General features: G+C 44.1%; 2 protein-coding genes across 5 annotated transcripts in view; one reads left to right on the top strand and one right to left on the bottom strand.

Annotated features, from left to right (window-relative positions):
* Positions 1 to 16,202, top strand: part of ZNF827 (zinc finger protein 827) — a 256,084-nt gene extending 239,882 nt beyond the window's left edge. For 2 of the 3 annotated variants that reach the window (XM_031942030.1, XM_031942029.1), the window contains 4 exons: positions 721 to 887; positions 9,596 to 9,787; positions 10,203 to 10,380; positions 13,952 to 16,202. In XM_031942030.1, the coding sequence (XP_031797890.1) occupies positions 721 to 887; positions 9,596 to 9,787; positions 10,203 to 10,380; positions 13,952 to 14,768 (1,354 nt within the window). In that variant the 3' untranslated portion in view covers positions 14,769 to 16,202. Of the gene's footprint in view, positions 1 to 720; positions 888 to 9,595; positions 9,788 to 10,202; positions 10,381 to 12,066; positions 12,134 to 13,951 lie in introns of all 3 variants that reach the window. The other variant, XM_031942031.1, reaches the window with a different exon arrangement.
* Positions 16,203 to 17,751: 1,549 nt separating this feature from the next.
* C6H4orf51 (chromosome 6 C4orf51 homolog) overlaps positions 17,752 to 26,804 on the bottom strand; it is a 74,899-nt gene continuing 65,846 nt past the window's right edge. The window contains exon 7 of one of the 2 annotated variants that reach the window (XM_031942035.1): positions 17,752 to 18,040. In XM_031942035.1, the coding sequence (XP_031797895.1) occupies positions 18,005 to 18,040 (36 nt within the window). In that variant the 3' untranslated portion in view covers positions 17,752 to 18,004. Of the gene's footprint in view, positions 18,041 to 18,237; positions 18,576 to 26,804 lie in introns of those variants that run through there. The other variant, XM_031942032.1, reaches the window with a different exon arrangement.

The following is a 26,804-nucleotide window of genomic DNA, read 5'->3' as shown; positions in this document are numbered from 1 at the left end:
CAAGTCTTTTTTGGTAGAGAGAAAAGGTCTTTGTAAAACTCGGACCTTCCGAGCAACTAAATGGAAATTGATGCTCTCTCTTTGTTAACACAAACCCAGGGGGAGCAACACCACAGGGCAGGGGCCACCTAATGCTGCAAAATCATGGTCGGGGTTGGCCCTAAAGAAAAGCTGTGAGAAAGAAGCTTTTTTGCAAAATTGGAAGACTTGGGGTGCGGAGTGCAGCTCATACTGACATCTGACTTTTTTAACACATCAGTTTGTACAAAATCTGCTTTGTTTCTCCTTTTTTGTTTTTTATTATGATGGGCAAGAGCCAATATAATGTAGTGGACAGAGAAATAGTCTCAGGGCCAGGGCAAGACAGTTGAAGGCCCGCCTCAAGCACATACTACCTGCAAGTCAGGGCACCCCGAGGTGCCCCAAGGGCAAACCCCGAGGTTCAGGTTTTTGTAAGTCTTAGGGAAACGCCCAGCCTACATGGACAGAGGGAGCTTCCTCTTCTGAGAGTTCCCTATATCCATGAAATCCCAGTACCATTCCCATCACTGTCCTAAAAGGGATAAATGAAGAATAAATGCAGGGGATATAAAAGCAGATTTAACCCCCATAAAAATGTATTCTAAAAAAAAAAGCCATTGGTGTTTCTCACTCCCTTTTTTCTATTTCTCCCTCCGGTTCTCTTTCTCTCCTTTCCTTTCCTTTTGTTCTCCCTTCTAGTTGTCACGTGTGTGGATTTGAGACCGAGCTCAACGTCCAGTTTGTCAGTCACATGTCCCTCCATGTGGACAAGGAGCAATGGATGTTTTCAATCTGCTGCACCGCCTGCGACTTTGTCACCATGGAAGAAGCTGATATTAAGGCTCACATTAGCACCAAGCACACAGGTGACCATTGCTTTTTCTCCTCCTCCTCTTCCTCCTCCAAAGTGTTTTATTTGTTTTCTTTTTTTTTTTTTTTAATATCAATCTCACTTCCCGATGACCTGACCCTCCCCTACCATCCTTACCCATAGAACCCTCATATAACAAGGAAGTACAGGTAAGAAAAATAGATCTATTTAATGGCCACATCTGAAAACTGAGTATGCCTTATTCAGCACCTGTGGTCTACCACCTTTCTACCAAGAGATGGAAAACGTGCCTTCCCAAGCAATCCCTTTCTTGTCTGTCCCTGGATGGCTTTTCCCTGGTGAAGGGAAACCAGAACCTCAGACTTTTCAGCTGCGTCCTTCCGGTCTCCACCGTTTGCGTTCGCTTCCTCTTGAATGCCTTCCCCTGTCCAGATGCTGAGCAGAGGGTCAGGTTGTGCGCTCCCTGCAAAGCTAAGGAGTTGTCCAGAGTTCAAAGGACAAGAGCCCCGCCATCCCCTTCGGAGCTGATTGTGATGGCCATGAACGGATTGCTCTGTCCGGCTCTGAAAGATACTCAAGGCACAGAAGCCCTGGACCAGGTGAAGAGCTGCTCCGGGGCTGCTGGCTCCTGGGGGCTGCATTTTGCTGCTGATGCCCAATGAAATCTTCCAGCCAGGGATGAGTTCAAAACCTCTTGTTGGGAGTTTTCTGCTTTTTTCATTCTGAGACATCCTGCTCCTCCCCTGGGAATTTCCAACCCTCGCCGTGTTCCAATGGCAGCCTTCTTCTAATGAATCCAGGAGGGTCAGAAGTGGGAGCAGGAGGAGGGCCCCCAACCTCCTCCAATTGTCATGTTTCCCCACAGGCCAGGGCAGAGAGTTGGCCCGCGAAAGATAGCCTTTCATTTCTCCCTCTCACCAGTCTGCTTAACTCCCTCCACTTAATGATCTTAACATTTTGACTCCACGATTCAATTACCATCTCAGAAGTGATGGTTACAAATGACACGGACGTGGAAGTCATTAAGGGAGAAGGGAAATGAGTTTCCCTCACATTTGAAATGCTCACACGTTAAAGCCCGATCTTGCTGACGGCCAGCCCTGTGTGCCAGGTCAGCCCCCTCACAACCTCTGGATCGGGGAGACCCTGGAGCTGGAATTTCCCCGATGGCCAGGCAGATGACGTGGGAGACCAACAAGACTCTGTCTTGGGCTTCTGAGGCCACACCGGCGCCGTGGTACCAACAGCAATAAAAGCTTGTTTGTGGCAGTAAATTGACCAGATAAAACTCAGCATCTCAGAGAGAGGGGGATAGAAGCAGAAAGAGATACGGGAGGGAGAGGAAGAGGCAGCCAGGAGATGGGGGAGGGAGGAAGAGAGAAGATGAGAGAGACAGAGAACAAAAGAGAAAGGCAGAGAGAGAACAAAGAGAGAGAATGATGGGGGACCGAAGAAAGAGACACAGGATGAAAGAGACTAAAAGACACAGAATGAAAGAAAGAATAAAAGAGAGACACACAGAGAGAACAAAAGAGAGAGATACACGGGGGGGGGGGGAGTGAAAGAAGACACAGGATGAAAGAGAATAAAAGACAGAGAGACAGAATGAGAGAGAATGAAAGAAAGAAGAGAGAAGGAGAGAAAGAGCAGAGAGAGAGAGAAATGGAAAGGAGGAAAAGAGAGAGAGAACAAAAGAGAGGCAGAGACAGAAAGACACACTGAGAGAACAAAAGAGAGACACAGAGAGAGTGGGGGGGGAGATGAAAGAAGAAGACACAGGATGAATGAGAATGAAAGAGAGAATGAGAGAGACAAAGAGAAAAAGCAGAAAGAGAGAAATAGAAAGAGGGGTGGGGTGGGGGGGGGGGTAAGAGGTGAAAAATTGGAACAAGAGGTATGGCAATTGTTAATGCTGTAAAGTTACCCATGTATGTATCCTGTAAATAAAAGGCTATTAAATAAAAAAAAAAATAGTTCCAAAAAAAAAAAAAAAAGAAATAGAAAGAGGGAAGAGAGCAAACAAAAGAGATAGGCAGAGACAGACACACCGAGAGAACTTGAGAGAGACAGAACAAAAGAGAGAGAATAAAAGAACAAAAGAAAGAGACACAGGATGAAAGAGAATAAAAAAGAGAGAGAGAATGAGAGAAAATGAAAGAGAAAGAGGAGGAGAGAGGGAGAGCGAGATAGAGACAGAGAAGGAGAGAAGGAAAGAGAGGCAGAGAAAGAGGAAGAGAGAAGGGAGTTACAAAAAGAGACATACAGGATAGAAGGCATGGGGCAGGGTGATAGAGAGAACATCATTCTTTACAAGTTTTCTGCCCATAGCCATGTTAGTAGATGTATAGCAAGTGAGCTGGGGGGCCCATATGACAATGAAAATGAGCATTTCTGTGATGAGTGGAAGAAAGCCAGACTTCCTCTGTAGCAATGAGCCTTTTAAACATCCCAGCTTCCTTTTCTTCAGCATCACCCTTTCTCCAACCTCTTTTGTACCCTCACACAAATATGGTTGTACCCACTAAGAACTACCTCCCAGGGGACCCTACCATCTGTTATGACTAGGATGTGTATTTGAGAAAAATTGGATTCAAATTTAACCAGTATCCATGGAAGACATCTGTCACTGACCACTGACCAGTTTTAAATAGTCATTTGATGAGCACTAACCCCCAACCCTCCTACTCCACCCCCACTTCCCTCATTCCCACCTGGCCTCTGAGGAATGATGCTAAGGGACATGGAGCTTCTTCCTAACTTTGAGCTATTCACTAAGCATGGGGCCGAGTTTCTGTTGTTTTCTGTTACCTCTACCAGTCTTCCCAATCATAGCTCAGATCTATTTAGTGCTTTAAAATTTTTACAAAGTATTTTCCTCGCAACAGCCCTGTGATGTAGGTATTGCTTTATTCGCTATATTGGGGGGGGGGGGGTTTGAAGAATCTGAGACCCAGCACAATGAAGTGGAAAGAGACATGGGTTTGGAACAATGACCTCAATTCAAAGGCCATCTCTTGCTCCTTATTAGTGATGTAAGTTTAGCCTCAGTTTCCTCATCTATAAAATAGGGGTGTTGGGCTAAATGACTTCTTTGGTCATAACCGCTGTGTCAGACCCAAGACTTCCACCCTGTCTCCCTGAAATGGTTGGAGACATTGTAGAGATTCTCGATCAATAGCTTTTGGATCTCATCTCCAAGATTGTGTGGCCTTTGTCCTACTATATCATATTCATCTCTACTATTAATGTCCCCATTTGATAGATAACCACAGCTTGGAGAGGTAAAATTCAGGTTCCTTATCTGATAGGGAAAGAAACTGAGATCCAGAGAGGGTAAATGATTTGCTCCAATTCCTACAGCTCATTAGTGGGAAAGCAAGAATCAGCTCTGCTGACTTCCACTCCAAGGATCTCCATCTTACACGACTCTGGCTCTTCAATCAGAATTGAATCACTTGATTTTAAAAGTGGAAAAGACTTCCCTAAACTTTCTCCATTCCCAATCCCTTTTCACTCAAGAAATTTTTATACAATCCCAAATATATAGGGATATAAAATGAATATTTTTATAAAATCAAACATTTACTGATGATAAATCATAAAGAAATTTATTTTTTAAAATTCTTTGGTATACATATAATTATACCATTTATCAAAGACAAAAGCAAATTTGCATCCTAATGAATAGGATGTGCTTGTTTATTTTTACACAAAGAAATAAATCTTGGCAGAATATTTCATACCTTTTACTGTTGCTTTTCATAACCCCCACATTCAGTTATGGGACCCCACATGGGATTGTGACCCCAAGTTTAAGAAATTTTAGTCAAGACCACTTTTCATTCTATGTTATGTGTGATATGCATAGAGAAATGTATCTATTTATACATATGGTAACACTGTATTTTCTATTTATATATACATGTATACTTTGTATATACATACAGCATATTCTGTCCTTATGAACCTGTTTCCTCTTTTATTATTTTTTTGGCTGAGGCAATTGGGATTAAGTGACTTGCCCAGGGTCACACAGCCAGGAAGTGTTAAGTGTCTGAGGCCAGATTTGAACACAGGTCCTCCTGATTTCAGGGCTGGTACTCTCTCCTCTATACCAACCAATTGCCCCTATTACCTCTTTAAAAAAAAAAAAAAAAGCTCCTTGAGGACATGAATTGTTTCACTTTTGTCATTGTATCTCCAACACCTGGCACATAGTAGGTATTCAATAAACACTTGTTGACTATACAAATTTAGATCTGGTAGATCTGATTCTATATATATAGATAGATATATAGATATCTATCTATACATATGTATGCATATACATATAATATATATGCATCTGATGTATATATACTGGTTGAAATGACCTCCCTTGTCACTGCTGGAAAATCTTTTTCCTTTCCCTGACATGTGGTCATTACTTAATAAATGGTATTTAAATGTATAAGTCAATGGCAACATCAAAAGGCACCACACCACTTTTAAAGGCTATATTAAATGTGACTTCTTGATATCCCCCCATCTCCCTTTCCCAACAAATGAAGGCAGAATAAAAATTAAAGAGAATTAGATTTTGAGCCAGAAGATTTGGGTTCTAGTCCCAACTGTGGATACCTCCCAATTGAATGATTCAGTGCAAATTATTTAACTTCCAAAAATTCAGTTAAATCTGTTAAATGTTAACATCTATTAAATGGGGATAATAATATTTGACCTACCTACCTCCCAGGATTGTGATGAAAGAGCTTTGTGGATCATAAAGAACTATAGAAATATGAATCATAGACCTAGGGAAGCAGGTGAGATGACATAGCCAGAACTATGGTTGAAAACAAGGAAAATCTGGGCTATTTTTCTTTCTTGTGATAGCATTTGACCTTAGTACTTTGATGTATTTATTAATTTGTTATCATCCAGTGGCTGTATCTAATGTCAGTAAGCTTTAGGGCATAGAAGCCTATTTTTAAAGATAGTAATTGAAATGTTAAAAAGAAAAAGTTAGTTCTCAAAAGCAATTTAAAGCAATCATTCATTGTACTCTGTTAGATAAGCTATCTTCAGAGGATGGATTTGGCAAAACAATTCCAGAGATGTATTCAGTATCTCTCAGAAAATGTTCTGTTCATTTCTAAAATACAGCCATGCTGATAAATAGAGTCCATCATAGATTGATAGTATTGATATTAAATTAATTCTCCCCCCAAAAAAATATTCAAGCCCTAATTTTCTCTTACAAAGAACTAGAACATCCTTGAGATTTAGAAAGAAGGAGGCGAATACCAGAAGCAAAGATCCATCTTTTTTCATACTAGTACTTTACTGGAGTCAGTTTGTGGCTGTATCATGTAATACTAAAGTCTCCGAAGAATGGAAAATGAGAGACACTCAGAGGACAAAGGAGAGACCCATTTGGGGTGTAAGCAGGATGCAAGATGCAACAAAAACAGAACTACAGAGAAAAAGTAGAAGAAAGAAAATCATCAAAGAAATGAATGATTCAAAAACAAGATGGACTGCCCCATGTTCAATATTGAGTAATGACCAGCTGTGTGCTCCACTGGTGACCTCAGGGTTTCAGAAGGCAAGAAAAGACCTAAACATGTTGGGTAGAACCCTGTGATAAACTTGGGGGAAGGTATGAATATGTGTGAACCAGGAGGGACAGACAATCAGGCTCATGGAAAGAAGTATCCACTTTGGCATCAGATATCCTTTTGAATATTGAGTCTACCTTTCCTCGTATGTCAATGATTGAGGTAATGTGCAAGTGTAAGGTTGTGTTTCCATAACATGAGTATGGCAAAGCACCCAGGAAAACCTTGTGAACAAGGAGGGCTTTGTGGTTCACATGACTGCCACAAAGCATCCAAACTATTCATACTTGGATGCAGTCCCAGTTGATGCATGAGTCCATGTAACTTTTTCACCAGTTTACCACTGCACCATTGAGATTACTCTTGGTTATCTCCAGAAGCTCCCTGTTAGTTCACCATGCTCCATAGGAAGGGTGTGTAGTAGCACATTAACCTGCTAATAGTAGGGGTCGAGAGATCAGACTACACAGCAGAGAAAACTTGGACTACAGGAAATATAAGTTGTTTTTTTTAAATGGGGAACAGGAGAAGGAAGTGAAAAGTGCTTATAACAGAAAGCAGGCGAGGACCTCGGGTCCTCAATTCATACTTTATTGGAGAGTTCTGAGAGCAGACATAAGAGGAACTAAAAGAGTGAAAGTTACCAAAGGGAGGCGAGCAAATCCCCAAAAAAACCTTCTTTCCTATTGAACAATTTGGTCTTACTCTGACCCAGACAGTCAGGAAGGGAATTAAAAAGAGAATCATCCTGTAGAAAGTCCCCAGATGATTTAGCTTCAAGGTACTTTAGTTCAGTCCATCCTTCTAAGGACCTGTGATCTCAACATTGTGAGTACTCCTTTCTAAAAAGAACTAGACTTGAGGACAAAACAACCAAGTTCAAATCGTGCCTTGAACATCACTTAATCTCTCTTATCCTGTCTCTTCATCTGTAAAATGAGGATTAGAGTACTTCACAGGGTTCTTTCAAATGGAATGTTTTTTAAAGTGCTATATAAATGCAAACTATTGTTTATTATTATTATTGTGGTGGTGGTGGTTGTACTGCACATTATCACAGTCTATCCACACTTCATCCTGTGTGATTTTTAATCATCTCCTCCACACATGATCTATTCAATGCATTGGAAGCTTGCCTTGGGGGCTCTCGTACATTTTGTTTCTACTGCACAACATTTAAACTATCAATGCATCCATCATTCCTCATTCTTCCTATAAGACATGTTCTGCAATGCTTTTTCCTGGAATGAAAGTTTCTATAAACCAATTTTTTTTAATTAAAAAGTGCCAGCTGTGGTTTCTCCTGTCTTTGGGAAATATGGTTTAAGTAGTTCTTCAAAACAAATCCCAAGGTACAATTTCCTTGGCGACTTAAAGTTCCGTCAATTATTTTCCATCAACTCTCATTAAAGTGGCCCTCAATTAGGAAGGAGAAATTCTAGTAGTTCCTGAATCAAGAATCAGAGAGGTAATAGTTTTCAAAAGTCAGGGGAGGAGGAGACATTAAGAATTGCAGATATGGAATATGACATATATTGCCATTTTTAGTATTCATCACTTTTGCTTAACTTTTGTTTCAGCCCTTATTTGTAGGGCTGAGATGCATAGGGAAGAGTATATGTCTAGAAGTGACTGTTGGGGAAAACTAAAGGTAACAACAAAGCTTATAATTGTAGATAGATATACACAGAAGAGAACAGAAAAAAATAAATCTGAAGGAAATCCAGACAATCAGGACAGTTTTGAAAGTAATGTTTTGATTTCATGCTATGTTTTTTTTTTTTTTTTATTTGTTTCAGTCCTTGTTTGTAGAGCTAGATGCATAGTGAAGAGTGTATTCTAGAAGTGACTATCAGGAAAACTAAAGGTAACAACAAAGCTTATAATTGTAGATAGATATACACAGAAGAGAACAGAAAAAAAAATCTGAAGGAAATCCAGACAGTCAGGACAGTTTTGAAAGTAATGTGTTGAATTCATGATATGCTTTTTAAAAGCAATATTTACATAGTGGATATTCATGATGTCACATACAATTCTTTTTGTGTGTTCCTTTGTATTTGGAAACATTCATTTTAGGCAGCTGGTATTTGTGAAGTTCAGAGTAAAAAAAAAAAAAAAAACAAAAAAAAACCTTCTCTGTATATGGAAAGAGACGAAAACCAACCAGAGCAGTTGAAATGCAGCCTCATTTTTACAATGGTGATAGGAAACCCAAACTCCCTTTGTTTCCTTTTTGAAGAACCTTTATCCTTAATGGTGGATTTTTTTTTCCTGTAACCATTTTTGTGCCCTTCAATATAAACCCATCTCCAGCACTTTCTGAATGATCAAGAGCGGGCCCTTCATCTCTGCCGGTCTTGGTCCCCTCTTTGTAAAATCAGATGACCTCTGAACTCACTTCCAGCCCTCCACCTGTGATTCAGGGATCCTCCTCCTCCTCTAGGGCCTCATTTCCGTGGCCCTCGCCCTCCTGATGCTCTCGGCTGGCACTGCCTACTCATTATCTGGCTATCCCCAACTCTCCCAACATCTGGTGCTTCCCAGATATTGAGAGCAGCACCCCCCAGAATATTCTTGTGTGAGACCAGAGCCCCCAAGGGCCGGGGAAAGGGGTGCTATGGTCTGAGCCAATGAAACTGTCACAGCTGGGCTGTTCTGCAGCCATCAGAGGCAAAAGACCTTCGGTCAAATCCAAACTCAGGCACTTCCCAATGGCGTGCCCCTGGGCAACAGCTAACGCCTCAGTTCCTTCAACTGTAAAGGAGAGATAATAACATGCCCTGGCTTCCCCAGGTTGTTGTGAGGACGATATTTGTAAAGCACTTAGCACAGCCAGGCACAGTAGGCGATTAATAAGTGTTTCTTTCCCTCGCCCCATTACTGTAATAGCCGCCCCCTGGGGATTTGACACCACTGGGGCCCAGAGGCACTTTTTATCCGCCTAGGCCCCTTCTCCAAACCAGCAGAGGCTGCTTGCCCCCCTCCCATCCTCACTGCCGGATCTCCCGGTTGGCCCTCCCCAACCTCAGAGCCCCTCATGCTGCAGGGCAGCCCCTGCTCCGGCCAGAGACCCTGCGCCTTTGCTTTGATCTGTCTTGCCTGGCTGGGTAACGGCCCGTTTGTTTCCCTTATCCTTCAGGGGAAGAGAGGAAGACTCCCAGTGAGTCCAACAGCCCTTCTTCATCTTCCCTGTCGGCACTCAGTGACTCAGCTAACAGCAAAGATGACTCGGACGTAACCCAGAAGAACAAGGGAGGGAACAACCTTCTGGTCATTTCCGTCGTGCCTGGGAGCCAGCCCTTACTGAACACAGAAGAAAAGTCAGAGAAAGGTAAGGGGAGCTGGGACACAGGTGCCCTCTCCTCCCCATCCTGCCGTCACCCTCCCTCCGCAGATTAACAGAGGCTTGAAAATAAGGCCCGGCCTGAGGCGAAGGGGCGCAGGCCCGGAGGCTGACTGGCCCATTGGCTGACTGGCCCATTGCCGAGGGCGTTTGTTTGTTGCCTAGGGGATTTTGGTTCAGGTGCAGGGCGGACTAGATGGCCTCCAAATTCCTTCCCTTCCAGCTCTGAGAGACTAATTTTAACCACTTTGGGTTTTTTTAATTGGCTTTTGAGGTGATTCTCACGAGGGTGAGGGCGGATGCTCAGGGACCTAGGGAGGTGTGCCCGCAGGTGCCCAGTGCCTGGCACACAGCAGGCAGGAGGGGGGACCCCTCCCACCCACACACACGTTGATCCTTTCAGGGTTCGAATGTGTTTTCTGCAACTTCGTCTGCAAGACGAAGAACATGTTTGAACGCCACCTGCAGATCCACCTGATCACACGGATGTTTGAGTGTGACGTGTGCCACAAGTTCATGAAGACTCCCGAGCAGCTGCTGGAGCACAAGAAATGCCACACTGTCCCCACTGGTGGGCTCAAGTAAGGAAAGCAAGTACCGAACCTTTTACTGCGTTGTTCAACCCCCTACCCCGTGGGCAGAGGGTGGGCTGGAGGGGCTGGGGGGGGGCAGGGGCCCCGTCCTTTCTGCCTGCTGTGGGTGGGACCCGTCCTCCCTGGGGTCCTAGGCGGCCACAGGCCAGATGGGGGACAGAGGGACAGGAAGGGCACCTCGGGGCGTTTCAGCCAACCACTCCAAAGGATGCAGTCCTTGAGAGAATAATTAGCTTAGAGCTGGATGGAATTTTAGAGGCCATCTAATCCAACCCTGCACATTTGACAGATGGGGAAACTGAGGCTAGGGTCACATGGAGACAAAACTGAGACCACAGTCCAGCTTCTCCAGTTCCAAATCCAGCGCCCTCTTCAGCACATGGCTGCCTGGCTAAATCCTTATTCTACTGCAGTTTTATTTGGATTTCGTTTCAGTGATCTCAGGAGACACTGTCCATCCCCCCCCCCCCCCCCCCAACCGCCACCACCACCTGTGTCTTATCAGTGAAGCAGCCTTATCTATCTCATTGTCACACACACACACACACACACACACACATGCCCCATCCCTGATGCAATTTTGCCAACATTATCTGTTGAGCAATTTTTTTATAGCAGCAACTTGTGATTCAGTGATATAACTGTGTCCAGTGGATTCCTGAAATCCCTGGGGCAACTGTTCCTCCCTGAGAAAGGAAAGGTCTAGATTTCAGTGTTCCAAGAGCTGTCCCTTCCAGGAACATCTTCCCAAGGATTCTGGGCAGCATTTCTCATCAATAATCAGAATTATCAGTGGCTCTACTATGTGTTGGTCCAACTAACCAATAGGCATGGGGCCTACTATTGCCTGTAGCCTGCGGCTAGGAGGGCCACCTGCTCCAGAAGGAAGGTCAGGGCAGATTTTACCATAATCCTTATAGAGGATCATAAAGACACAACATACACTTTAATATAAAAGCACAGTTCTTGCCCACAAATGCTCTCAGCTTAGAAAACAGCCTAGAATAAGGCTTGTGGGACAGACTAAACCACCCATCTTTAAAATTCAGCCTGACTCTATTGGCTCATTGTATTGAGAGAGCAGAAAAGAGAAGAGCCCCAACAAGGCAATGAAGTCATTGGTCAGGCTGGCTCAAGCAGAAAAGGATGAAGGATTTCATTCTTAGCGGGTACCTCCCCTGTTGGTTAGCACATAAGATGCACAATTTTTTTTTCTCAAGCAAGATTTTGTTATGGTGTGATGGGTATTGAAGGGAAGTTGGGGAGGAAGAGGAGTTGGGAGGGTTAGTGGATGGAGGGTCACCGGAAAGAGACTCTGGATTAATGTTTCCAGAGAGCTGAGGGTGGAGGATGGGTTGGCCATCTTGTGAGGATTATACCCAGGGATTGCTCAGGGATTGGCTACCATTGCACACACACACACATCTCCTCCCTCTTAAGTAACTAACTGCAAGTATTTTTTTTCCCTTTTTTTGTGATTGGATTAGTCTGCAAATAGCCCAATCACACACGTTAACACATTGGCACCCAGTATTTGTGGCTTTGCCAGTTGGCCTCAGAGGGGCCGAGAAATTAGGAATCTCTGGATGTGATGGGGGAGAATGCACAATCAACTCTGATTCTTCTGTTGTACAGACATTTCCCGGGCGGTGCTAACAATCCCCTGTGTAATAGTTTATGTTCTAGGATGACCAAGTAGAAGAATTCTTTGAAAAAATTGCTAATGCCTTCTGGCTATACAGTGAGTCTCTGTTTTGGTTTTGCTTTGTTTTGTTTTTTTCTTGCCATGCCAGAGAATTAATTTGCCTGAGAAGGGTGTCTTTAAAATTAATAATGGGAGCACAGAAGGAAAAAAAAAAACCAAAAATTTTGCCATTTTGCTTGAGCTGCAAAAGAAAGATTGAGAAATGTCTTTAAAACAATGGAGGATAAACATCAAAATTGGCTTTTTGGAGATGGGGCTGCTGTTTTCCATGTGCTATTCATGTTGTAGATCCAATCTGACCACTTTATTACTTTTACAGATTAGAATTGATAGAACTCTTTTTTTAGAGGGGCAGGGGCCTAGCTCAGAGCAATGGGAGTTAACTCCTTCTGGCAAGGCCCTCAGTTTGAAATGGGCTTTTCTTTTATACCCACTTGAATTGAACAAGTCATTCCCTATGTACCGGCAATCAGGCGGTACAAAAAGGAGAATATAAAGGCAAAAGCAAAAGCCTTCAAGAAGCTTCCATTTGAAAGCTACTGCTTACTTCTGGGAGCAGAGACTGCCCCGTTAGTTCTCTATAGAGAATCCTAGGCAATGACTTTTGAAGGTGCTCTGGGCTTCATTGAAATTTGGACGAGTGCCCGGCCTCCGCAGCCAGACAAAACATCACTCCCCGCAGCAGATCTGAAAGGAGAGACTGGAAGGAGGTCGTAACCTCGGCCTTCTCAGAACTTCTCCCAGAGACAGGGGAGGGAGGAGATAGAATCTTTACTTTAAAAATAAGGAAACCAAGTCACAAAATGGAAAATGCCTTATCTCAGGGTAGCCAACTTCGGCTGGAGTTGGAGCTCATCTCTCCCAGTATCCAGTTCAAAGAGCTTTCTGCATTTATATATGTATATATGTGTGTGTATGTGTATGTATGTATTTTGTGTCTGTGTATCACTGTGTTCACATATATGCATATGTATTTATACATATACATATACACACATATGGATGAGCACAGAGCATAGAGGAGGGACTATATATTTTATTATATTTGCGTATTATATATTTTGTTGTGTATATCTTTAATTATTTATTTTGAGGTCTATACATTTACGTGGAGATAGTCCCTCCTCTGTGCTCAGAACCATTGGGACGGAAAGGCAAGGCAAGGCAAGACATAGAAGAAGCCAAACCATATATATAGTCCCTGCCCCGGCCACCCCCGCAGTCTGGGCCATCGTACAGTAGAGTCGGGAGCCCGATGGCCTGAAGCTGCCCCGCAGCCAGGGGCCTGTCTGGGGCCCGAGTGGCGTCCCTTCTCCCCTCCTCCCTCCCAGAATTTTTGCTTCCTCCCTCTTCCTTCCCCGTGACAAAGCCGTGGCTCTAACCCCGAGTTCCGTGAGCACGCCCCGAGACAGCGCCCCGCTTCTAACAGTCCCTGTCCTGAGCACGACTCTGCCTCTGTGTGCCTTTTGGAATGCTAGAAGTAGCTCTTCCCCTCTATGTGCTTGGTGTGGTGCATGACAAGTGGAAACTGTGTTATTCCCCCCTCCCTGGAGGACAGGAGGGGCAGTCCCCTGTCGCGGTGCGGTGGGAGCAGGGAGAGCCGAGAGGCCGCCGGGGAGGGAAGCTTTCTCCCCCCTCGGGAGAGTCCGGCCGGCCTCGCCCGGCCCACAGGAGGGCCCCCTTCCCCGGGTCAGGGCCGGACCCTATCCATCGGCAGCGGAAAGACCGAGCGAGGGAGCCAGAGGCGGGTGGCCCCGAGCAGCGGCTAGGGCGGGGGTGCAGGAGAGGGCCCGGGGGGTCGGGGCCAGAGGCAGGCGCCCGCTGAACCTCCCCTGTCATCTCATCCCCTGGCAGGTGCCCATTCTGCATTTACTCCACCAACCGCCCCGCAGCCATGGAGTGCCACCTGAAGACCCACTACAAGATGGAGTACAAGTGCCGGATCTGCCAGATGGTCAAGGCCAACCAGCTGGAGCTGGAGATGCACATTCGCGAGCATCGCCTTGGCAACCACTACAAGTGCGACCAGTGCGGCTACCTGTCCAAGACAGCCAACAAGCTCATTGAGCACGTGCGCGTCCACACCGGCGAGCGGCCCTTCCACTGTGACCAGTGCAGCTACAGCTGCAAGCGCAAGGACAATCTCAACCTGCACAAGAAGCTGAAACACGCCCCGCGCCAGACCTTCAGCTGCGACGAGTGCCTGTTCAAGACCACCCACCCCTTCGTCTTCAGCCGCCACGTGAAGAAGCACCAGAGCGGGGGGGACTGCGGGGAGGAGGAGAAGAAAGGCCAGAGCCCGGCCCCCAAGGAGCCTGCCCCCGGGGGCCCCCTCCTGGTGGTGGGGCGGTCCCGCAACCTCCTCTCTCCCCTCTCCATCATGTCCGCCTCCCAGGCTTTGCAGACGGTGGCGCTGTCCGCTGCCCACGGCGGCTCCGAACCCAACCTGGCGTTCAAGGCCCTGGCCATCAACGGCTCCTCTTTGCGCTTTGACAAGTACCGGAACTCGGATTTTGCCCATCTCATCCCCCTGACGATGCTTTACCCCAAGCACCCCTCGGATCTCACATTCCACCCTCCCCGACCTCAGACCGCACCTCCCAGCATCCCCTCGCCCAAACACTCCTTCCTGGCCTATCTCGGATTGACAGAAAGGGCGGAGACTGTGTGAAGACGGCCTTGTTTCTGTACCAAAAACACACACACACACACACACACACCCCCCCCCCCCCCATGAAACACAACTCCAGCAGGCAGACGTTGCTGCAAAACCCAGAGACGGACGGGGGTCCGCACCCGGCGCTGCGGGGAAGCGGCTCTCCGAGCGCACCGCTTGCATTGACACGAAAGCGGCCCGCTCTGGCCTCCGCCGAGGGGGCCTGTGGCGCTCTTCTACCTTCCCAGGCATGTCTCCCCCCCCCCCCCCCCCCCCCCCCCCTTTTATCCGGAAGAAATTGGGCCTCGCTAGGGAAAGCCTGGCGCGCGGTCCTCGGGGGCAATCAGCGCCTGTAAGGTAGCGCCCGGGGCACTGCCGTGGTTTGGGTGAGTGGGCCGCGTGAGGGAGCGCGAGGGCTTGTGGGCCGAGAGCGGATGTGACGGTTCGGGCCTTCGCGGCTTGGTACAGCACCCTCCCTCTTCCCGGGGGCCCTGCGTCACCTCTGTCCTCGTGAGAAACGGGGGGCCCTTTGTCACCTCCCCCTCTGTCCTCGCGAGAGACGGGGGCCCTTTGTCACCTCCCCCTCTGTCCTTGCGAGAAACGGGGGCCCTTCGTCACCTCCCCCTCTGTCCTTGCGAGAGACGGGGGCCCTTTGTCAACTACCCCTCTGTCCTCGCAAGAAACGGGGGTCCTTCGTCACCTCCCCCTCTGTCCTTGCGAGAGACGGGGGCCCTTCGTCACCTCCCCCTCTGTCCTCGCGAGAAACGGGGCCCTTCGTCACCTCCCCCTCTGTCCTCGCGAGAGATGAGGGCCCTTTGTCAACTCCCCCTCTGTCCTAGTGAGCTACTGGGGCCCTGCGTCACCTCCCCCTCTGTCCTCGCGAGAAACGGGGGCCCTTTGTCACCTCCCCCTCTGTCCTCGCGAGAAACGGGGGCCCTTCGTCACCTCCCCCTCTGTCCTCGCGAGCTACTGGGGCCCTTCGTCACCTCCCCCTCTGTCCTCGCGAGCGACGGGAGCCTCGAGCCGCCGAAGGGCCGACGCGTCCCTTGCGGATTGCCTGAGATTTCTGACAGAACCCCGCGTCCGATCCCCTGACCTTCGCCGGCGGGAAGGTCAGGGGATCGGGCCTCCATTGGGAAGGAACAGCTCCCCTCGCCGGTGGCCCCCCCCCGCGTGCACGCACACGCACACGCACACGCCTGCGCACACTCTTTCCGGGAAGGGCGCCCGAGGGCCGCTTTTGGAAAGGGCCAATCAGATCCATCCCCCCTCAGGCCGCGGTTGTCTTTTTGTTTGCAGGAACCATTAATAGGAGTAAAAAACGGGATGTTGGTTATAACCAGCCACGGGGAGTCCATGGGGTTCGGATACATTCTGGGTATAAATGCTCAGACTAAAAAATGGCAGGTTTGCACAGTGCTTTAGACTTGCACTAGCTTGTGTTTCTGATCTGAGGGGAAAAAAAAGGAAAGGAAAGGGGAAAAATGGACCTGGAACGGAGACTGTGGGTTAGAAAGCTACGTTACAATTTCTTTATAAAGACACAACAAAAGGTGCTGTTGGAACATACTGTTCGGTTCTACGCCCCGCCCCGCCCCCACCCCCAGCAAACCCACACAGAAAAGGTCTCGGCTGTATGTGCAGAGTTTCCTGGCTCGCCCTCCATTCTCCTCCGCGTTAGAACTGTATCCCATTTCGTCAACGCCTGGTAGGCCGAGCCCTACTAGGAAGCTCACTTTAGACTTATTTAAAGCTCTTATTTTGTGGTCATTAAAATGACACCTTCTACGCAGCACTTTATTGTAGCAAGAAGCAGACGTGGATTGGTTGAGGAACCCTTTGTTGATCTGGGAAGGCAACGGGTGATTTAAAAAAAAAAAAAAAAAAAAGAATCTTTGGCTGAGTCTTTTCATTGCTTTTTGTATTTTTAAGACAACAGGATTTCCAGTGTGAAACAGGCCTAAAGAGCAGAAAAGAAATGTGCTTTGTATAGTAATGGGAAGTCTACAAAATGAATTTTTATATCTATATATATATATATTATTTATCTCTTGAAAGGAGCTGGTGTACAGGAGGGATGCTTTCTTATTGTGTTGCTGTTTTCCCACCGTGTGCTAGCCTAGAAGTGGGACTTGGTTTGGGTTTGTTTATTTGTTTGTTTGTTTGTTTTCATCTGTTCACCAGGAAAAATAAAGTAGCTCTGATTTTTCTTCCTCCAGGCAATTCCCTTGACTGAATGCCACTTTGAGCTTGGTACAGTTCTAGAAGAAGCCAGATGACTGTACTGTCTAATCTTCCCCAGTCCCTTACCTTTCCCCACCCCCTGGCAGGCATGTTCCAGCCCCACAGGGGGAAAAGCCTGTTCTGTGCACTAGAGGAGCCTGTTTACACTAAGGAGAAGGGCAGACGGGGCAGGAGGGAGGGCCGCAGAAGGTGAGCAGGTGGAGGCTCCTGTCTGCTTCTCCCAGTCTCCCCCCACCATTGTTCCTCAGAGTTTTGCTCTTAGCAAGTAGCCATTGGAGGCCTTGCCATGGCAGTGTTTCTCAGTCAAAGATGCAGTACATACACTCCAAGAAATCCCGGGGCAGCTGGGGCAGGGGCTGGGTGGGGGTGGGCTCAGGGGTGGGGGGAAGGTGGAGGAAGCCTTATTTTTAAGAAGCAATTCTTTGAATTCCCCATGTAATGGAGGAGAATTTGCCACTGGGCAATAGTCTGCTTTCAAAGTGACCCCGTTCGGTAGCAAAGGCTAAGGAGAGAGGGCCGGGCCGGGCCCGGGACCTTTCCAGATCACCTTACCAGCCTGACAGGGGCACCCTGAGAAGGGGAGACCTGACCGGCTAGGAGCATTAGGAGCAGGTCCAACCGGACCCGGCCGTGCAATAGGAAGTCGGGCCAAGAGGCAGAGCTGGAGCGGAGCTCGAGGGGAACGAGACAACCTCAACACTCAAATGCCATGCATTTCTCTGTTTGCCACGGAACCCGTATTTTTTGAATGGCCTAGTCACGCTTGATGTAATTGGGCAACTTTGTTTAGCACTTTGGAAAGATTCCCCCCTCCCCTTTCTGATAAATTATAAAAGTTTTCTGAGTGAGAAAAAAAAAAAAAAAAAAAAGGTGTGTTTGGAGTTTCTTTGGTTTTTTTTTTTATATTATTATTATTGTTGTTGTTGTTAATAAAGGAGAGTATTTACAGGAATTTTCAGGATTCACCTAGATGAGCCGTCCCCATGAATTGGTTTGCATTTTGAAGCTCAGGGAAGGCTGTGTCCCCACGCAGAGTCCTTTCCCTATTTAAAAAAGAAAAATTCAGAAAACAAAAAACACTAACATTTTGGGAGGAATCCAACCACCAAGTAACGTCATCCCTGTTTTCACTATGCATTCTTTGATGAAGGCTAACTTATTTTTCCATACGGTAATGCAGTTAAAGTTCTCAGCACTTTCTTTCTTCCTTTGGTCCTTTTTTAACTTGTATTATGTTCAAAAGATCACGCTGTCAAGGTTTGTGTACATTACTGAAAATTTGTATTGTATAAAGCTTTTTGCATTTTAAGGCTGTACAGGGTCATTTTGACAGTAACTGGTATATTCCTACGTTGCATCTTATGTTGCATTGCCAATTTATAGTGTATCCAGTTTGGAAGTACAATATACTCTAATTAAAAAATGGTTGGCTATATACTCTGGCTCCTTTTTTCTTTCTGAGGCTGTAATCCTTGACTTGAAACTTTTCAGTTACTTGAAAGAAGTAGGAAATCAAAGATTTAAAGCTAGAAGACTATCTGGTCCCAAAATAAGGGGGTTGACGTCACTGTCCAGCACCTAAAAAAAATACATTGTTAAAATTTCACAATTTTTAATATACCAAAATGTCATGTTTTAGGGATCTGAAAAGTTCATTAATTTTGCTAATTCCAAAAGTGAAAATGTCCTAAAATTCCTAAAGCACTTAAGTAAATTTCTTAATTTTCCTATTCCGAAATTTAAAATTTCCTAAATTTCATAGAGCATGTAAACACATTATCTGGCTCATAAACACCCCTCCATTCCCCTTTTTCCTCCCTCTCCTTTCTCCCCATAATAGATAGGGGTTATTCTGTGAATCCCCTGCCATAACCGATAATCTGAGGTCTAGCCTAGAAGGATTCTGAGTCTGAAGCCTGAGCTCTTTCCTTGATACCACAATACACTGCATCCTGATTGATAGACCATCTCAGCAAATGAGCTAAACCAGGCTGAAGTTAACTAGATTTCAAAAGCTATCTGTGAATTAAAAGGATGTCTACCCCAAGCACGTGAAGACTTCCCCCAGCAGAATAGGCAGATTTTTCCAACAGCCACGAAAGGTGCTGAAACGGGTGTGGGGGAGCGTTTAGAGCTTGGTCAGACATCCAAGATGGCAAAATCATCCAACACATTGCCAGTTGTCTTGTTTATTGGCTTGACACTGGCTTTTGATGACTTAGGAAGATGATTTCTTTGTGCAATTCTGCCTCACTTAAATCTGATTCATGAGCAAGTTCATCACCTCTTAATGTCAATGGTCCTCTTCAAAAACAAAGCACAAATGAGCCATTGTGACATCGTAAAGGTAGTATAGACGGAGTGTAGTGACCATGTAGGTGTTGGATTTAGAATCAAATTGTTAGCTTTGGAATCAGAATCTTCTTGACCTTCTGTTTCCTCATTTATAAAATGAGCTGGAGAAGGAAATGGCAAACCACTATCTTTACCAAGAAAACCCCAAACAGGGTCCCAGAGAATTGAGACATGGCTGAAAATAACTAAACAACAGGTAAATTCAAGCTGTAGTATCATACACTTGGGGGGAAAAAATAGAACAGAAATTGGAGGACTACCCAGCTGCCATATTACACAGATGGAAAACCAGTGGATCACACTGGCAGCTTTTTAAGAAACATATCTTAGAATACTATGAATCTGAGATAGTGCTGACAAATCCAGGTTTGCTGATCACTCTCAGGAAAACAGGAGAAAACATTCATTTTTGACTAGTCTTGACTTAGAAGCACAGTTATATCTAATTTTGTCCTCTACTTGTCAAACTGCTTCGGTTAAGCAAATCATGTAAATATTTCCATTTCCAAAATGAATCATTTTCTCAAATGAGATCATGTACATTAAAACACACTGCAAAGTACAAGACTGGACCTCAAGCATAAGCTGGGGGTGGACCAGAGAAGGGCAGCCAGGGGAATGAAGATCCTCCCAGCAGTTGGATGAACAGGGGTTGTGTAGCCTGGAAGAGAAGATTTGGGTGCGAAGGTCACGATGGCTGTTTTCAAGCACTTGAAGGCTCTTGTGCTAAGGCATAATCAATCGTGTTCTATGTAACCTCAATAGGTAGAATTAGCAAAAGACAGGCACCCTAAAGAGGCAGATTTAGGTCTGATGTGGAGGGGGGCAGGGAACATTAGACTCTGGCTTTGGAGTCAAAAAATCTGGGGAAGTTGTTCAAGTCTCATGGCTGCAGCTGCCTCTGTGGCTTATCCACAAGACTTTACCTCCCTCTCAACCCCCCTTATCTCTATGATGAGAGGACAGGGTTGGAGGCTCTAAAGTCAGCCTTGAACGATGTTTGGAGAGGGCTCCCTCAGTGGAGAGCTCTATACCTGTGGGCCATGGTCCACAACAGGAACTTTGACGGTCTCTGGTTGTCTTTGGCCCTACCACAGGGCATTGTGTGGTGCTGTGAAATGCAAGGCAGGAGGTTTATAGCTTAGCTGATCACTGATGCTTTAGACCAGTCACTTTCACTTGGGCCATAGACTAATTTTGGTTTCTGATAGCTTCATTTCTACTATCAATAATAATAAATAACAAGTATTTACACAGCACCTACTATGTGCTATGCTAAGAGCTTGACGAGTGTCTTACTGGTTTCTGATAGCCTCATTTTTACTATCAATAATAATAAATAGCAAGCATTTACATAGCACTTAACTGTGTGCTATTCACTGTGCTAAGAGCTTTATAAGTATCTTATTGGATCCTCACAATAACTCTGGAAGTGAAGCGGTATCTCTATTTAACAGATGAGGAAACTGAGGCAAACAAGTTGTGGACTTGCCTATCTGAGGCTGGATTTGAACTTAGGGCCTTATGAGTCTAGGACCACAGTACCTAGCTGCTTCTGTAAAATACAAATTATATATTATGCATACTGTTTATGGCATGCTGAGAGGAGGAAAGGAACAACCATTTATGAGTCACCTACTATGTGCCCGGCACCATGATAAACACTTTACAAATATTCTCATGTGATCCTGACAACAGCCCTGTGAGGTGAGTGGTATTATTCTCATTTTTATTTTTGAGGAAACTAAGGAAGCCTGAGCTTAAATGACTTACAGGGTCACACGGTTAAGAAGTATCTGAGACTGGATTTGAACTCAGACAATCAGTAAACATTTATTAAGTGCCTACTCTAAGTGCTGAGGAAACAAGAAGGAATAATGTCTGCCCCTCAAGGAGTTTACAATCTAACAGGAGACAACATGCAGACAAATATGTACAAAGCAAGCTGGTGACTCTGCAGGGGGTGGGGGAGGACAGCCTGAATAAAGGCATGATGGCAAGAAATAGAATATATGCCTCTCTCAGGAAGTGGTCAATAGCCTGGTTGGTACTTACAGGACAAGACAGTGAGGCTCTCCCCACCTTGTCCATCCTCCAGCTGCCATAACGGATTTTGGAAAAAGCTTGGATCTCCCCTACTCAACAAATTCCAGTGGCTCTTTATTAATAAATATTAAACACTTACTATGTGTCAAGAACAATGCTAAGTACTAGAGATATAAAGAGAGGAGACAGTCCCTGACCTCAAAGACCTCACAGTCTAATGGGGGACAAGACATGCAAACAAATATATACAAAGCAAGCCGTGTACAAAATAAATTACAACTGGGGATTAGGAGGGGTTGGAGAAGGCTTCCTGTAGAAGGTAGGATTTTACTTGGGACTTAAAGGAAGCCAGGGAGATCAGTGCCTAGAGAGCATTCCAGGTATGGGGGCAGCCAGAGAGAATTCACAGCTGAATGAAATGGAGGGTCTTGTTCATGGAACAGCCTGGAGGTTAGAGTCACTGGATTAAAGATTATATATTGGGGAATAAGGTTTGAGAAGACTGGGAAGGTAGGAGGGGGCTAGGTTATGAAGGGCTATGAATGTCAATGAGAAGATTTTATATTTACTCCTAACGGCAAATGATACTCCAAAAGTTTATTGGGTAGAGGGTGACATGAGCAGATGACTTGCACTTTAGGAAGATCACTTTAGTGGTTGAATAGAGAATGGGGTAGGGAGAAACTTGAGGCAGACATTTACTATAACTTTAGGCAGACAGATATACTATCAACTATTACAATAATTTAAGTTGGAGATGATGAGGGCCCCCTACCAAGATGGTGACAGTATCCAAGGAAAGAAGGGGCCATATTGGAGAGATGTCACAAAACGAAACACTGTAACAGCAGATTGGATGTGGCTAGTGAGAGATAGTGAGTTATCTGGGCTGACTCATAGGCTGTGAGTGTGAGGGATTGGGAGGCTGGTGTTGCACCTACAGTCATAGGGAAGGTAGGAGAGGGGAAGATTTAGGGGGAAAGAATGCTTTAGATGTTGAGTTGATGTCTACTGGACATCCAGTTCAAGGCATCTGAAAGGCAGTTGGAGTTGTGAGATCATAGCAGAAAAGATAGATCTGAGAAGCATCCAGACTCATAATTACAATATCACCTACTCAAAGAAATTAGAATTAAAACACACATACACACAAAGTAATAACAAAGACATTTCTGTAGCATTTACTATGTGCCAGGCATTGTGCTAAGAGCTTTACAATTATCTTAATTTTCTTTACAATTATCTCACTTGATTGTCTTTATAATTATTATCTCACTTGATTCTCACAATAATCCTGGGAGGTTTGTGCTACTATTATCACCATTTTACAGATGAGAAAATGGAGGCAAACAAAGTAAAATAACTTGTGTGACCAGGGTTACACAGTTAGTAAGTATCTGAGGCTGAATTTGAACTCAGATCTTCCTCTTCGGGTCCAGTGTTCTATCCATTGCACCACCAACTCAAAGGAAATAATCTGAATAAACACACACAAAAGTAATAATAAAAACACAGACTTTAGAAGTATTTTCTTAGGTTCTACAACTAGATTGCATTTCCCCTTGGTTCAGAAGAACCAGAAAGAAAAAGTACATTGACAGTCTATTTTTGTAACATTGGCCAACCCCTTTCATGAGCTAAAATGAAATTTTAGTGTGTATTGGTACACAAGATTGTAACTGGTGGACCTACTTCTTATGCTTTCTCATTTTACCAGAGAATCCTGATTTGCCCCTGCATTAGGGCTCTCTGGCAAGGATGTGTGTTTTATATCTAAGAAAGTTTACTTTTCCTTCTGTCACCTTAGGTGTGTTTTCATATAAGACTCGAGACCCAAGCTTTATGGCTTGTTTGTGGCTAATTAAGTAAAAATTATTTTAATTATATATATATATATAATTAATAAGTGAAAAACCATTCTATGGCCACAAGTCCAGCACTCAATTTTTCTATAAAATAAAAAGAGATGGAGTAGAGTTTTATATAGCATATATATATATATATACATAAATATATTATATATATATATATGCTTAAAGCAAGCAGTATGAAATGGAAATTCACAGTTTCATATAGAAGCCTCTTTTGTGTTCTGTGTGTATGGAAATGCTTTTTTTGGTGTTCATGTTCAGAATAATTTTTTTTTAAATAAAGGGATTGAACTAGTTGACCTCTCCAGTGCTGGCTAATAAAAGACTCATCTCTGCCTTGAACACAAATTCCTCACTACTACTGGGAAATCATTATTCAAAGTTCATTCCCTACGGACAGTAGGCCAAAGGCATCCTCCCAGACTAACGATTCTATGTGCTCCTGCTTCTCTATCAATTAGTAAGGTCAATTTTAAGTTTGCAGGAGCTGGACTTAAAGGCTGCCTTGCCTAAGCCATGTGACCAACAGGACTTTGCTCAGGCAACCTTTCTTTCTATTTTTTAATGTCTCTGGATGAAGGATATATGGGTGTATGGATGGATGGATGAAGGATGGATAGATGGGTGTATGGATGGATGGATGGATGAGTGGATGGATGGATAAATGGATGGATGGATGGGTAGATTGGTGGGTAGATGGATGGATGGATAGGTGGATGGATGGATGGATGGGTAGATAGGTGGGTGGGTGGATGGATGGATGGATAGGTAGATGGATGGATGGATGGATGGATGGGTGGGTGGATGGATGGATGAATGGATGGGTGGTTGGATGGATGGGTAGATGGATGGATGGATGAATACAGAGGCTTGCATTTCAGACTATAGCCATCATGAGTTGCCTAGGCATGATGCCTGCACGCCTGCTTCAGAGACAAATTATAATACTGAAATATGACATATAGACACATACCATTGTACCTCCAACAAAAATTACACAAAGATCATTGTAAGTGGTATGATCTCTCTTGGTTTCAGTTTCTTCATCTGTAAAATAAAACTGTTGGTTGGATCTGATCATCTCTAAGCACTTTTGAATTTCTAAAAGCCATGGTTCTTTTTTTTTTAATGGCTCAAATTGACCAATACTTGTATCCTACATTTTATATCATTTTAAATAGCTGCACAATTAAATTACATATTATCTTGCAAATGAATTTTGCTTTTTCCTCCCAAAAAAAATAGCTCAGAGTCGTCAAATTAACTCAAGAAGCATTTATTAGATGCCTACTTTGCCAGGCACAATCACCAATCTAAGCTCAAGAGACAAGAAACAGTAACTTATTCATTTTAGCAGAACTCCCATTTTAATTCACACACACACACATTAAATTGCAAAAAACAATTTAACTTTGGAAAACACAATAGTCCTCTAATCTTCTCCAGCACCACCCCCAATCCCATTCAGGAATTTTCTCTTTCTTCCCAGTGAACTCTGGGGTTTGATGGATTTTAGCCTCTTGATATTTGTTCCCTTTACACTGGGAGAGTCTACTGTCTTGACTCTGTTAACCAACCACGGGACTTTGAGGGAAGTATTCAGTTCTCTGCCCTTTCCCAGGAACAGAAAGGGTTCATGGGAGCACAGATTTAGGGCTGGAAGGGACCTTCAACAAATGTTGTCTAATCTTTCATTCTACTGATAAAGGAACTGAGGTTCAGGGAGATTAACTGACATATCCAAAGCAATGACATAAGAGGCAGAGTCCAGATTCAAACTCCTGTTTCTGATCCCAAACCCAGCATTCTTCCAACCATATCCCAGGTGAGGATTCTTCAGAGTACATGAGATTGGTATGGAGGACAACTCAAGGAACTGAAGTCTTCACCGAAGGGCAAATGATGCTAAGGGACACCATACTTATTCCACCACAGGTTTTAAATTTGTGTTCTCTCCTTCAAGGCCTTGGAGGCACCCAGGGCTTGGTTAAGATAGCTGACTGATCATTAATTATATTTTTAGTTTCCAATATTTTTTAAGAAAAATTCTGGTTATACATATATGTTTATTTTTAAACACATTTCCTTATGAATCATGGAAGGAGAGAAAAATAAGCACAAAACCATGAGAGAGAAAAAAGAGAAAAGAAAAAAATGAACAAAACATTTGTTGATTTACATTCAGTATCCACAATTCTCCCTGGATGCAGATAGCATTTTCCATCCAAAGTTTATTGGGATTGCCTTGGATTATGAACAACTGAGAAGAACCAAATGTTTATATAGTTGATTATCTCACATTCTTGCTGTTATTGTTTACAAAGTGTTCCTGTTTCTGCTTGTTTCACTTAGCATCATTCAGGGAAATCTTTCCAGGCCTTTCTAAAATCAGTTTGCTCATCATTTTTTTTTTATTAAAGCTGTTTATTTTCAAAACATATGCATACACAATTTTCAGCATTGACCCTTGAAAAATCTTGTGTTCCAAATTTTCCTTTCTTTCCCTTCCCCTCCCTCCCCCACATGGCAAACAATCCAATATGTTAAACATGTGCGATTCTTCTGTACATATTTCCACAATTATCATGGTGGACAAGAAAAATCAGATAAAAAAATAAAACAAAAAGCAAGCAAACAAAAACGGTGAAAATGCTATGTTGTGATTCACACTCAGTTCCCACAGTCCTTACTCTGGGTGCAGATGGCTCTCTCCATCACAAGACCATTGGAACTGACCTGAATCATCTCCTTGTTGAAAAGAGTCAAGTCTGTCAAAATTGATCAACATATCTTACTGTTGCCATGTACAATGTTCTACTGGTTCTGCTCATTTCATTCAGTATCAGTTCATGTAAGTCTCTCCAGGTCTCTATAGAACAATAATATTCCATAACATTCATACATATAACTTATTCATTCTCCAATTGATATGCATCCACTCAGCTTCTAGTTTCTTGCCAATACAAAAAGGGCTGCTATTAACATTTTAGCACACAAAGACCCTCCTTTATGATCTCTTTGGGATACAAGCCTGGTAGAGACCCTGCTGGATTCAAAGAATATGCACAATTTGATAGCCATTTGGGCATAGTTCTAAATTGTTCTTCAGAATGATTGGATCAGTTCTACAACTCCAACAACAATGTATTAGTATCCCAGTTTTCCCACATTCCTTCCAACATCCATCATTATCTTTTCCTTTATTCTTAAACAATCTGAGAAGTGTGTAGTGGTATCTCAGAGTTGTCTTAATTTGCATTTCTCTAATCAATAATGATTTAGAGCATGTTTTCATATGACTATAAATAGTTTAAATTTCTTCTTCTGGAAATTGTTCATATCCTTTGACCATTTATCAGTTGGAGAATGGCTTGAACTATTGTAAATTTGAGTCAATTCTCTCTATATTTTAAAAATGAGGCTTTTATCAGAACCCTTGGATGCAAAATTTTTTCTCCAGTTTATTACTTCCCTTCTAATTTTGTCTGCATTGATTTTGTTTGTACAAAAACTTTATAACTTAATATAATCAAAA

Source organism: Sarcophilus harrisii, chromosome 6 (assembly GCF_902635505.1).
Source record: "Sarcophilus harrisii chromosome 6, mSarHar1.11, whole genome shotgun sequence".
Taxonomy (NCBI): Eukaryota; Metazoa; Chordata; class Mammalia; order Dasyuromorphia; family Dasyuridae; genus Sarcophilus; species Sarcophilus harrisii.
Note: the sequence above shows the minus strand (reverse complement) of the source record. Positions and strands in the feature narration are given on the sequence as shown.